Source organism: Equus asinus, chromosome 17 (genome assembly GCF_041296235.1).
Source record: "Equus asinus isolate D_3611 breed Donkey chromosome 17, EquAss-T2T_v2, whole genome shotgun sequence".
Lineage (NCBI taxonomy): Eukaryota > Metazoa > Chordata > Mammalia > Perissodactyla > Equidae > Equus > Equus asinus.
In genome coordinates, this window is record NC_091806.1 from 14,291,675 (window position 1) to 14,306,679 (window position 15,005).

Below are 15,005 nucleotides of genomic sequence, written 5' to 3' on the forward strand. Positions count from 1 at the left end.
GCATATTCAATCTTCAGTAGAATCTACCAGAAAGCAGATATAAATCTCTCAGAGAGTATAGCTTTAAAAAAGAATAGTCTGAGAACACAGATACTAAACAGCAAAAAGTAATTTGATGCTTTCCATGGAACTAAGGCAGAAGAGGAGGAAATTCCTGCTGGAGAGGAAAAATTCCATCTTTGGGAGCAGGGCAGTTTTTCAGTTGGCCAGAGGGGAGCCACCCTAGGGTACGCAGCCATCCATGAAGGAGTGAGCTCTGGAGCAGGGCCGATACTATTATAAGCATCCTTCAGACTCAGCCCACCTGAGACAAGGGTCTTACTGTCTGGCTTTGCTGGATGTTAACTGCAGCAAGGATACCCCCAGAAAAGTTATTGCAGAAAGCCAAAAAGACCCGGATCAAAGGGCGCAGTCACAAACTCCTCTCTCTCAGCAACCTAAAATCACCAGAGAGAAGGATGACAGTCCTTTGATGAAAAGAGACTCACCTGGTGGGCTCCAGGGGCATCTCAGTGACAAGAGGGACCCCTCCAAAAACTGAGACATTGGTGGGGGCCATTGTTCTGACCTGGTCCAAGCGTGCTGACACACACCCTAGTGGATGCTACTGAAGTTCTTCCTTTGGCCTGTTAGCCCAGGGGGCTGCCACTCCTACTAGAGCACAGATTTAATTCAGTTCAGCCAGGGCAGGTAGCCCACCCTATGCTGTTGGGTTCACCCAACAGGAAGCCCTCAGGCTACTTGTCAGCCTGCAGTGACTGGGTGCCTTGATCCTCTATTGGCAGGCAGTGTGTAAGCCTCTGTGGGGTAGGGCTTGTGTGAAGAGCAGGTGAACTGTGGGGGGCATTGGTGGAGAGGTGAGGGCCTCTGCAGTGGGGCATCTGGTATGCTCCAGGAGGTTGGGAAGTATGCATGGACAAGGAGTGTGTTGATGGTGTGTGTGGTCCTATGGAGGGTGAGTCTTATCAGTGGCAGAAGACCTGTGCTTCACAAATAACCATAAAAAGGATCAGCCCCACATTCCAAAGACTTAAATAATTGAGTGCTCCCATGCCTAAGGCCAGCCCCACTCAGCTACACTTCTATGAGAACTGACAGCAGCCTTGTAGGACTGAGACCTATAGCAACTGTAAGCCCATGAGCCTAGCAACCAGCTACACTGGGTACTTACCCAATTAAGAGGAAAACTGCAATAGAAGTGTGCTATCAGACATCGTAGCCAATGGTGCTGAGGCTTCCCAAACCGGATTTACAAACAGCTGGCCAGGGAAGGAAAGACTAGACTCATTGGGTAGCTGCACTAACAGCAACCCTTCCACAGCAGAAAGACACAAGTGGCCCACAAAGGGGTCCCTCCTGGATCACTTGGACTGGTGACAAGAGTGAAGTACACTGCTGGGCCTCATAAGGCACCTCCTACATAAGGCCACATCTCCAAGATCAGGAGACATAGCTGAATCACCTAATACATAGAAATAAGCACAGAGAAACAGGCAAAATGAGGAGACAAAGGAATACATTCCAAGCCAGGGAAGAGGACAAAACCCCATAAAAAGGACTAAATGACACAGAAACAAGTGACCTACTTGACAAAGAGTTCAAACAAAATCTAATAAGGATGTTCACAGATATTAGGAGAAGAATGGATGCACACAGTAACTCATCAGCAAAGAACTGGAAAATATAAAAAAGAACCAATCAGGAATGAAGAATACAATACAGGAAATGAAAAATTCACTAGAGGGATTCAATAGCAGAGTAGAGGATACAGAAGAATGGATCAGCAAGCTAGATGCGAGACTAGAGGAAATCACCCAAGCTGAACAGATAAAAGAATTAGACAGAATGAGAACAGTCTAAGGGAACTCTGGGACAATATCAAACACACTAACATTCACATTATATGTGTCCCAGAGGGAGAAGAGAAAGACAAAGAGGCAGAAAATTGATTTGATGAAATTTTTCCTAATCTAAGGAAGGAAACAGATGTCCAAGTACAGGAAGCACAGAGAGCTCCAAACAAGATTAGCCCAAAGAGGCCCACACCAACACACATTATAATTAAAATGTCCAAAATGAAAGATAAAGAGCGAATCCTAAAAGCAACAAGAGAAAGAAAAGTGACATACAAAGGAAAGCCCATGAGGCTACCAGCAGACTTCTCAGCCAAAACCCTACAGGCAAGAAGAAGAGAATGGCATGACGAATTTAAAGTGCTAAAAGGAAAAGCCTACAGCCAAGAATACTTCATCCATCAAGGTTGTCATTCAGAATGGAAGATGATATAAAAGATTACCAGACAAGCAAAAATTAAAGGAATTTGTTCCCAAGAAACGAATTCTACAAGAAGTGCAGAAGGGACTTATTTAAGTGGGAAAGTGATGACCACAAATAGGGATAAAAAAATTATCCAAAAAAAAAAAACAACCAAGCAATAAAATCACCAGGAAAGGTAAAAATATAGTAAATGTAGCAGATCAACTACCTGTGAAGATAATATGAAGGTTAAAAGACGAATGTACTAAAGTTATCTATTTCAATGATAAGAGGGTAACAGATAGAGACACATTAAATAAGAGATTATATATGATTTCAAAAACATAAAATGTGGGAGGAGGGGAGTGAAAAGTAGAGCTTTTAGAAAGAGGTCAAGCTAAAGAGTCTATCAACTTGATATAGACTGTTATCTACATAGAATATTATATAGGATCCTCATTGTAATCACAAATCAGAAACCCATAATAAGTAAGCAAATCAGTAAGACAAAAGAAATCAAACTTATTACTAAAGAAAGCCATCAAATCACAAGGGAAGAGAGCAAGAGAAAAAGAAAGGAGCAGAGAAGAACTACTAAATCACCCAGAAAAAAAAGTGACAAAACGTCAATAAATACATATTTATCAATAGCTACTTTAAATGTCAATGGACTAATTGCTCCAATCAAAAGGCATAGTGTGGCCAGTTGGATAAAAAAAACAAGACCCATGTAAATGCTACATACAAGAGACAGATTTCAGACCTAAAGACACTCACAAACTGAAAGTGAAAGGATGGAAAAAGATATTCCATGCAAATGGCAAAGAAAAGAAAGCAGAGGTGCAATACTTATATCAGACAAAATAGACTTTAAAACAAAAACTGTAACAATAGACAAAGATGGGCACTACATAATAATAAAGGGAACAATCCAAAAAGAATATATAACACTTGTAAATATCTATGCACCCAACATAGTAGCACCTAAATGTGTAAAACAATTATCAACAGACATAAAAGGTGAAATAGATAGTAACACAATAATAGTAGGGGACTTTAACACTCCACTTACACCAATGGATAGATCATCCAAACAGAAGATCAATAAGGAAACTCTGGCCTTAAAGGACACCTTAGGCCAGATGGACTTAGTAGATATACATATATAGAACATTCCATCCAAAAACCACAGAATACACATTCTTTTCATATGCACATGGAACATTCTCCAGGATCAATCGCATATTAGGCTGCAAAACAAGTCTCAACAAATTTAAGAAGATCGAAATAATACCATGCATCTTTTCTGACCACAAAGGTATGAAACGAGAAATCAACTATAGGAAAAAAAACAGAAAAGCCACAAAAATGTGGAGATTAAACAAAATGCTACTGAACAACGATTGGGTCAACGAGGAAATCAAAGAAGTAATCAAAAAAGTCCTGGAGACAAATGAAAATGAAAATAGGACATGCCAAAATCTGTGGGATACAGCCAAAGCGGTTCTATGAGGGAAGTTTATAGCATTTCAGACCTACTTCAACATAGAAGAAAAATTCCAAATAAACCATTTGTAGGCGCATCCACAAGTACTGGAAAAAGAAGAAAAAACAAAGCCCAAAATTAGCAGAAGGAAGGAAATAATAAAGATTAGAGCAGAAATAAATGAAATAGAGACTGAAGAGATGCAATTAATGAAATCAAGAGCTAGTTCTTTGAAAAGATAAACAAAATTGACAAACCCTTAGCAAGACTCACTAAGAAAAAAGCAGAGAAGGCTCAAATAAATAAAATCAGAAATGAAAGAGGAGAGATTACAACAGACACCTCAGAAATACAAAAGATAATAAGAGAATACTATGAAAAGTTATACACCAACAAATTTGATAGTGTAAAAGAAATGGATAAATTCTTAAAAACATATTGCCTTCCAAAACTGGACCAAGAAGAAGTAGAGAATTTGAATAGACCGATCACCAGTAGGGTGATCGAAACAGCAATCAAAAACCTCCCAAAAAATAAAAGTCCAGGACCAGGTGGCTTCCTTGTTGAATTCTACCAAACATTCAAAGAAGAATTAAAACTTCTCCTTCTCAAACTATTCCAAAAAATTGAAGAGGAGGGGAGGCTTCCTAACTCATTCCATCAAGCCAACATTATCCTGATACCAAAACCAGACAAGGATGACACAAAAAAAGAAAACTACACGCCAATATCACTGACGGACATCTAAGCAAAAATCCTCAACAAAGTACTGGCAAATTGAATACAACAATACATTAAAAAGATCATACATCATGATAAAATAGGTTTCATTCCAGGGATGCAGGGATAGTTCAACATCCGCAAATCTATCAACGTGATACACCACATTAACAAAATGAAGAATAAAAATCACATGACCAACTAAATAGATGATGAAAAAGCATTTGACAAGGTACAGCATCCATTTATGATAAAAAATTCTAAATAACATAGCTATAGAAGGAAAATACCTGAACATAATAAATGCCATATATGACAAATGCACAGTAAATATCATTCTCAATGGAGAAAAACTGATAGGAACCAGACAAGGATGCCCACTGTCACCACTCTTATTTAATATCATATTAGATATCCTAGCCAGAGACATCAGGCAAGAAAAAGAAATAAAAGGGATCCATATTGGAAAAGAAGCAGTGAAACTGTGACTCTTTGCAGATGACATGATTTTATATATAGAAAACCCTAAAGAATCCACTAAAAAACTTTTGGACAATAAATTAAAACAGTAAAGTCGCAGGATACAAAATCAACATACAAAAATCGGTTGTGTTTCTACAAACTAACAATGAAATTGCAGAACGAGAAATTAAGAATACAATTCCATTTACAACTGTAACAAAAAGAATTAAATACCTAGGAATAAACTTAACCAAAGAGGTGAAAGATCTGTACACCGAGAACTATAAAACATTGTTGAAAGAAATTGAAGAAGACACAAAGAAATGGAAAGATATTCCGTGCTCTTGGATTGGAAGAATTAACATTATTAAAATGTCCATACTTCCTAAAGCAATCTATAGATTCAACTCAATCCCTATCAAATTTTCAACAACATTTTTCACAGAAATAGAACAAAGAATCCTAAAATTTAGATGGAAGAACAAAAGAACCTGAATAGCCAAAGTATTCCTGAGAAACAATAACAAAGCTAGAGGTACCACACTCCTTGATTTCAAAATATACTACAAAGCCATAATAACCAAAACAGCAAGGTACTGGCACAAAAACAGACACACAGATCATTGGAACAGAATCGACAGTCCAGAAATAAACCCACACATTTATGGACAGCTAATATTCGACAAGGGAGCCAAGAGCATACAGTGGAAAAAGGAGAGTCTCTTCAATAAATGGTGTTGGGAAAACTGGACAGCCACATGCAAAAGAATGAAAGTAGACCATTCCCTTACACCATGCACAAAAATCAACTCAAAGTGCGTTAAAGACTTGAATGTAAAACCCAAAGCCATGAAAATTCTAGAAGAAAACAAAGGCAGTACGCTATTCAAATTGGTATTAGCAGCATATTTTCAAGTCCCATGTCTGACTGGGCAAGGAACGCAAAAGAAAAAATGAACAAATGGGACTACATCAAACTAAAAAGCTTCTGCACAGCAAAGGAAACTATCAACATAAAGAAAAGACAACCTAACAATTGGGACAAGATATTTGCAAACCATATATCAGATAAGGGGTTAATATCCAAAACATAGAAAGAACTCATACAGCTCAACAACAAAAAAACCAACAACCCAATTAAAAAAGGGCAAAAGGTCTGAATAGTGATTTCACCAAAGAAGATATATTGATTCCCAACAGGCTTATGAAAAGATGCTCAAAATCATTAGCTATCAGGGAAATGCAAATCAAAACTACAATGAGCTATCACCTCACTCTGGTCAGAATGGCTATAATCAACAAAACAAGAAATAACAAATGTTGGAAAAGATGTGGAGAGAAGGGAACCCTCGTACACTGCTGGTGGGAGTGCAAATTGATGCAGCCACTATGGAAAGCAGTATGGAGTATCCTCAGAAAATTAAGAATAGATAGATGGTAGATCTGGATAGAATGATCCAGCTATCCCACTGCTGGGTATTTATCCAAAGAAGTTGAAAACACAAAGGCATAAAGATACATGCACCCCTATGTTCATTGCAGCATTATACACAATAGCAAAGACATGGAAGCAACCTAGGTGTCCAACAAGGGATGAATGGATAAAGAAGATGTGGTATTTATACATGATGGACTACTACTCAGCCATAAGAAATGATGAAATCTGGCCATTTGTGACAACATGGATGGTCCTTGAGGGTATTATAGTGAGTGAAATAAGTCAGAGGGAGAAAGTCAAATACCGCATGGTCTCACTCACAAGTAGAAGATAAGAACAATGACAAACAAACGCATAGCAATGGAGACTGGATTGGTGGTAACTATAGGGGAAGGGGGGAGATGGAAGGGCAAAAGGGGTGATTAGGCTCACATGTGAGGTGATGGACTATAATTAGTTTTCGGGTTGGGAACATGATGTAATCTACACATAATTCAAAATATATTACGATGCACATCTGAAAGCTATATAATGTTATAATCCAATGCTACTGCAATTAATAAAAAATAAAAATAAAAAAACGAACAATTTTCCTTTAAATGTCACATTCTACTTGTTTTTATAGCCTTGAGTATGAAGTCTACTCTATGATAGAGTCTTGCCTCTCTTTCATATGTCACATTTTCATAAATTTGATTCAAGTGAGTATGTACTATATTTTCATTACGATATATTGTTGTACTACATTCCATAATCGTACTTGGGGGAAAGAGAAGAACATTATCCCATGACTTGGACTATGCTATGTTTCTAGTGAACCTGTACTGTGTATTCATCAATTTAAATACTTGTCATAACTTTTGGACATACTTCCTACATAACTCCCCTTAAGTTCCATGATTTTTCATTTATTTTTATTTTTTAACATTCATTAGTCTTATTTACATCATAGAGAGACAAGACTGTTTTCTGAGTCCATTATGAAATGAAATTATCTATGAAGGTTATCAAATTTGAAGAAAAATAATGAATAAGTTTATGCATATATATAGTCACGTGAAGGTAAATATTCCTAGTGCTTTTACAATTTATTTTTTAATTAAGAAAAATATATACCTAAGTTTGTGCTATGCATATGTAAATATAAGAAAATATGTGTTTCCTAGGTCACATATGTTGGACAGAGATACAGTAAAATGTTAATAATATATGGATTTGCAAAAACAAATTGTGCATAAATGTAACCCAATATCCCACTCCTAAAATAAATTTTGGAATGTCTTTGACTATCCCTCAGATTATAAACCAAAAAAGAGAAAAAATGTATTGAGATTTGCATATTTTTATAACATATTTCATTTAAGAAAACAGTCTCTATTTCATTATCAAGTAGATAGACAATTTAGATCAGAAAGTATTGCATTTTCTATAGAATATAAAAATTTAAAAATCAGGAATTACGGGGCCAGCCTGGTGGCACAGTGGTTGGGTTCCCATGTTCTGTTCCGGTGACCTGGGGTTCGCTGGTTCAGATCCAGGGTGTGGACCTTACGCATTGCTTGTCAAGCTACACTGTGGCAGGCATCCTACCTATAAAGTAGAGGAAGATGGGCATGGATGTTAGCTCAGGGCCAGTCTTCCTCATCAAAAAAGAGGAGGATTGGCAGCAGATGTTAGCTCTGGGCTAATCTTCCTCAAAAAAAAAAAATCAGGAATTAATACAGAACATAAAAAGTTGCTTAGCATCACTATTCATTGGTGAATTTCAATTTCAACTGCAATAGGATAACATTATATTTCATCTAGAATATCTAGTTGTTGGTGAGTACATGAAAGACCTTAAGCTTTCATACACGGTTGGTGGAAAAGTAAAGTGATATAAATATATAAACTATTTGGTTTAAGATTATTTGTCTTAAAAATTAAATAAGCATGTAATATAATATATAGATAGATATATATATATAATATAGAATGCTATTGCCATGTATTACCCAAGAAAAATGACAGCACATTTCATTATAAATATGTGTGCAAATGTCCATAGAAGCTTTATTTATAATAGTAAGACACTGGAAACAATCCCATTGTTCTTCCATTTGAGAATAGAAAAACAAATTGTGGGATATCTGGTTATCTAAGGAAGTCAATGCTATTCAGCTATAAGATGTAATGAATATTGGTACAAGCAAAAATATGAATGACTCTCAAAATTATTATACAGAGTCTTGCAGGATATTGGTCCTGTCCACAAAATACATAAAAAGATTGGTTTATACCAAAATGTCCTTGATTTGCTTTCATCCAAAACAATCATAAGGCATTAGGTCTATGAGACATTTGATTCTGTCCAAATTGTCCATGAGCATATTTGGTCCACATCAAGTGGCCCTTGACGTATGCCATATTTGGTCCTGTCCAAAATGTCCATGAAGGCATTTGGTCCACACTACAAGGTCCTTGATATTTGGTCCTGTTGAAAAATATTTGACATGGACGAAATGTGTTCACAGTTGTTTTGAAGAGGACCAAATGTCTTATGGATCAAATGTCTTATGGATATTTTTGACAGGACGAAATGTCTTGCAAGGACAATGATGTAAACATGTGATAAAATGCCGAGGAGTTGATATACACAAACACACAAAACAGTACATGCAAAACTGATGAAATATCAATAAAATATCTTTCTTATACCAGTGTCAATTCCTGATTGTGAAATCAGACTATACGTATGCAGGATGTTATCATTACAGTAGACTGTGTGAAGATTACATAGGAACTTTGCACTTTTCTTTTTACAACTTCCTTTAAAACTGTAATTATTTGAATACAAAATTTTTTGAAAATAGCAAATTATGACGAACATCTGAAAGTTATGTAGTGTTATAATCCAATGTTAATGCTATAAAAATAAAAATAAATTAAAAAAAGAAAATAGCAAATTCAATTTGTCTTGGTCAGGTAAGGGGCAGGAATGGTAGAATGAAGTTAATATGTGTGAACACTAAGGAATTTGGGGATCTGATGAATATATTCATTATCTTGATGATTTTGATAGCTTCGTGGTTTCACACATGTCAGAACTTATCAAATTTTGCACTTTATATATATGCACCTTAATCAATGTCCAAAAATAAAGGCAAAGTGACTTTAAAAACAGACCAATGATAATTCTATGAACTGTCAGCTGTTGGATACTTTGGTAACAAATGGAAGAAGAAGATTAAACTATATGAAAGATACATATAACACTATAAATGTCCAATTAACAAGAAGGACATAATTCATGCAACTGAAATGAAAAGGAAGATCAAGGATAAGTCTTCTATTTATTAATAGAAGAGTATATTGATATAAACAACCTTAACTATGTAGGAAATTTAAGTATATGCAACTCCTTCTTGTCAAGATTATATATATAATATATTACCTATGTTACTTACATGATGATATTTTATATACACATAGACGTCATTTTTAAGGGGACAAGTGCAACGTTGTTAATTTGGGCTATTTATTGTAATGGTGTTGGCAATAGCTGAGAGGTGGAAACAAAATATCTATCAGTAAAAAATGATAAGTGAAAAATTTTAAATATATACCATGAATTATGATGCAGAAAGAAGCAATAAATTTTATAGTATTGATGAATAGCAAATAAAGTGGCAAATAAGGCAATAAAATTTATAGAACAACAATATATATACATAGTTATATATATGTTCAAGATATTACATTTTTACAAGGATAAATTGATAATCTAGGCATATATCAAGCACAATAGAGTCTGTTTAAAGGTGGGAAAAAAATTGGAGTGGAGGTTGAACAGAGTCGAATACAGGAAATGCTGCAATATGCAACTAAGGAACAAAAACCAAAATTAAAAGAGAAGTTGTAAGCAGTCAATGATGGCAACTCAGTAGAAAGTTAGAAGAATGAGTAACTAATTTCTGCCTTGGAAGGGTGGTAAAACAATGAAAACAACAAGGAAAATCGAGGAAAAAACACATCTGATTTGCATTACATATAATTTTTATTGCATTTAAAAATTTAAAATAATGTAATGGAACAGAATTTTAACATTTCTCTGCTCTGTCACTCAATTGAGGAGCCCACTGTGGAAATGGAGACTCTCGATGAGCTTGCCCTAAATATATGACATTTTAATCAAGTCCTGTGTGGTACAAATGGGAAGTTAACTAAGAGGGAAGTAAATTAATTAATTAAAAATTAATTAAAACTTGCTCACTGGTGAATGCAAATTGTCCTTGACAATTAATGAACAACCTCCAGATATTTTTCTATGCTCTCCTATGCTTTAGGGATAATAAACAAGCCTCTCTCCCCAGGGAGAGCCTCAAAAGGCGAAAAAATTCATAAATTGTTCTCAATATGCCATGTTAAGAAACACATTTGGGAGTCAAGACAGAGACTTCATTACAGGTAAAATCCGTGGAATATTCCATGTAGTGCTATATGTCCCAGTATCCACGTCGTTTCAGTGGCATTTTCAGACTTCCAATTTAATTCCATAGCAAAGGCATTGCAAAACGTGATAATTTCTGATTCAGTTCTCTTTGCTTTCTACTAACCATAATGCTTGAATAGAAACAGGAAATCTCTCCTTTTTTATTCATATTAATGTTTTGAATATTTTGAAATGCATTGAGAGGCTAAAGGCTCTTATGAATCTTTGAAACTTCATCGTCATACTGTTTATAAAATATTTATGTTTTATGTGAACAATTTTATCTCTAATGGAGGCCAAAACAGAGGCAACTGAAGCATATCTAAAGAGATAAGAAATTTTAAAAATTGGCAAAATTACGAAACTGTGGATATTATCTTTCCTTTTGAGGTTCTTTCAAATACTTATTTAGTGACTCTAGACTCTTTTCATGATCCTTAAAAAACAATATAACACAATGTTTATTTAAATAAATGTATAAATATACTTCTTACCTGATATCTTGATGAGAAAACAGGGGTTACCACATCACACTGAGATGTGAAAAACATTATTTGGATATTAGGAGACATTTAAGTACCCAGTTTTATGGTGACGGTACAATGTCCAGCATGTCCTTCCTTTCCAGTGGGATCTGACAGAAAGCAGATATAATCTCAAAAAGTACATCTTTAAAAAACAAAAATTGAGTATTCTACTTTTTAACAGTAAATTATGAAAAAGGAATTTTGTTCTTTCCATAGAACTGCAAAACTGGTGAGAGGAAATACGTCTCTCTTTAAGGAAAATTGGTACTTACCATGCACTGTTTATTTTTTTTTTACCTTCCGTGATTATAAAGGAAAACAAAACAAAGCAAACACAAACAAAAAACAAGATTTATACTGCTTTTCTATTGCATTTGTTGAATATTTCTCTAATATTACTATCTACTAATACACATGTCCGTATTTCTAATGCAAAAAAGGTGTGTGCATCTGGGCAGTGTAGGATATCAGGAGGTTACGGACTGATAGGGAAGATTTTAAGTGAGTTAAGTGCAAATTGCCTTTATAGTTAATGTTGTAAAATGGCGAGTTTCGATCTGATTATAGCTCAGAGACTCCTGACTTGCAATTTTATTGTAAACAGTATAACTTTTGTTTATTTTTTTAAACAAAACAATTGATGTCCACATTTTTTTAAAGCAAAAATAATTCTCTGATCTCAACATGCTGCCTACCTCATATTCTGGTATAATTTTTTATACGTGGCTTTTTAGGATATTTATGTGATTATTCACATGTTTATCTGCATTATGTGCTGTGTCCTAGCTTGAAGGAGTTCCTGTGGGCTTAAGGTGCAGAAGGATTTCAAATCGCATCTAGGAATCCATGTATATCTCATCTTTTGTGAAGAATTTTATTTTGTTTCCATGGTGTTGTGATTCTTAATGACTATCAACATTTTTTTTCCTTGATTGTATCCCTTAATTCAAAAGGAATTTTTATGAAACTTCATTATGTAAAACCACTACCAGTGACCTCTTTTTTTCCCGATGTGCCCAAATTTCATCACACTCCCATAGTCTTGCATAGCATGCAATTGATTTGATGCGTACAAGTTTGTATATCTCAATTTTAATGAAAATGTGACAAGGGGAAGAATAATATTTTAAGAAAATTTATTTCAAAATAGCATATTAAAATCTTATTAAAATAGATACAAAATTAGAAGACAATTAATCCAAAAGAATAGCAATTTGATTATTCAAATTTAGTCATGGAATAGGCAGTGGGGTAAGGACTAGGATGAGTTGCATGTATTATGTCCTACTTGACCAATTCCTAACCTATTCATCACTATAGCCCTGACAAAGAAATTGTCACAGTCCAGAGAATGTGCACAAACACGTAAAGAAAATATCTGTCAGATAAGTTACTATCACCATTAAAACAAACAGAAAAAATAATACTGTGTATTTGATATTCGAGAAATATCTCCAGGTAACATAGACACATTGAATGATTGAATCTTCATTTATGCTTCTCAAGAAGTCCACAAGGAAATATTAGTTTTATATATGAAAATAAAGAGTTTTACATAACTTACATTATTTGTGCAAATTAACCCTTTGCATATATTGTAAGTAACGTTACAGTAGAAAATATACACACATATATCTTGACAAAGGTTTCATCACACAAACAAAAATGATTCCCACTGTGATATGATATGATTTTCTGATTCATACTCCTCTCAAATATCTGTCAAATATGTTAACCTTTCAGCCAGAACCAACTGTAGGCATAACATCTTCCATAGTACTACACTGTACTTCCATAGTACTATGTTTTAAGGAGAGGGTTATATGCATTTTTAGATTTGAGGTTATTAATGCCTTTTACAAATGTCATTATGTACCTGCATCATATAAATGATAAAAAAAAACCTTGAACTAATAGTATAGTAATTACCCATATGTCTAATACACAATGTATTAATTTTGTTTTTACTTTCACTTTAACATCCATTTTTGTGCACCACTATCAATATTTCTATTTATCCATTTACTGATATTCGTATAATAAGCATTTCTCACCCTTGGCACTATTGTTATTACTGGCTGAATATTGTCATGGGCTAAATATGTATTGTAGTAGGATATTTAGGAGTTTGACCTCTAACCATTAGAAATCTGTAGAACCTCAACTCTCAGTTGTGACAACCAAAATGTCTCTAGACATAGGAAAATGTTCTTTGGGGAGTAAAGTCACTCCAGTTGAAACTACTGATCTATTTCTCTATCTCTTTCTATCTTTCCATATATTTTAACATGTGAGAGATGGGTGTATTGTCAAATATCCTAAATTGGAAAGTTTGCATTTGTCTTATTTATACTAATTTTTTATACTGTCTCCCAGGAGTTAATACATAAAATCTATTGACTATGATGATGTATCTATTCAGGATAGGTTTTCTAATAAACCTGGATGGAAAAACACAATCTAACAGTGCTGAATGAATTCATTCTCCTTGGAATCACAGATCATCCAGAGCTGCAGGCTCCATTATTTGGGCTCTTCCTCATCATCTATGTGATCTCATTGGTGGGCAACTTGGGTATGGTCATGCTCACCAAGATGGACTCCAGGCTACAAACACCCATGTACTTCTTTCTCAGACACCTGGCTTTTACTGATCTTGGTTATTCAACAACTGTAGGACCGAAAATGTTAGTAAATTTTGTTGTGGATCAAAATACAATATCCTATTATTTTTGTGCTACACAGCTAGCTTTTTTTCTTGTGTTCATTATTAGTGAACTTTTTATTCTGTCAGCAATGTCCTATGACCGCTATGTGGCCATCTGTGACCCTCTGCTCTACACAGTCATCATGTCACAAAGAGTATGCCATGTGCTGGTAGCAATCCCATATCTCTACAGTGCATTTGTTTCTCTTCTAGTCACTGTAAAGATTTTTAATTTATCCTTTTGTGGCTACAATGTCATCAGACATTTCTACTGTGATAGTCTCCCCTTGTTATCTTTGCTCTGCTCAAATACACATGAAATTGAATTGATTATTCTGATCTTAGCAGGTTTTAATTTGATTTTCTCCCTTCTGATAGTTCTTGTGTCTTACCTGTTCATCCTTGCAGCCATTCTCAGGATGAACTCTGCTGAGGGTAGGCACAAGGTTTTTTCCACCTGTGGATCCCACCTGACAGTAGTCACAGTGTTTTATGGGACTTTGACATTTATGTATGTGCAGCCAAAGTCCAGTCATTCCTTTGACACTGATAAAATGGCATCTATATTTTACACCCTGGTCGTCCCCATGTTGAATCCCTTGATCTATAGCTTGAGGAACAAAGATGTAAAATACGCAGTACAACGAATGTGGAAAAAACTATGCAACATTTTTTCTTAAAGTTTATGTACAATGTGTTTTCCATAAATTAGGTTATGTAAGTTTTCTCTGTGTGTTTTTAGAAGTAATAGCAGGCACAGGTGAGTTCAACATATATTTATAGATTGCTTTCTAAATGCCACTCACACTTCGACATATTACAAATACTTTAGCACACAAATAGGAAAAATATTTCCTTCCTTCACGGGGAGAGATGAATTGAATTACAAATACAATAAGTAAATTTTATAGTGCAGTAGAATTGATCTGAACACTAAA

At 34.9% G+C, this 15,005-nt stretch overlaps 1 protein-coding gene across 1 annotated transcript; it reads left to right on the top strand.

Annotated features, from left to right (window-relative positions):
* The first annotated feature begins 13,805 nt into the window (after positions 1-13,805).
* LOC106844106 (olfactory receptor 8K3-like) lies at positions 13,806-14,747 on the top strand. Its single transcript, XM_014861416.1, has one exon. The coding sequence runs from the start codon at positions 13,806-13,808 to the stop codon at positions 14,745-14,747; it is 942 nt and encodes a 313-aa protein (XP_014716902.1).
* The last annotated feature ends 258 nt before the right edge of the window (positions 14,748-15,005 follow it).

Excerpts from the sequence above, each read along its gene's own strand:
- LOC106844106 (XM_014861416.1), top strand. The coding sequence starts at position 13,806 with ATGGAAAAACACAATCTAACAGTGCTGAATGAATTCATTCTCCTTGGA.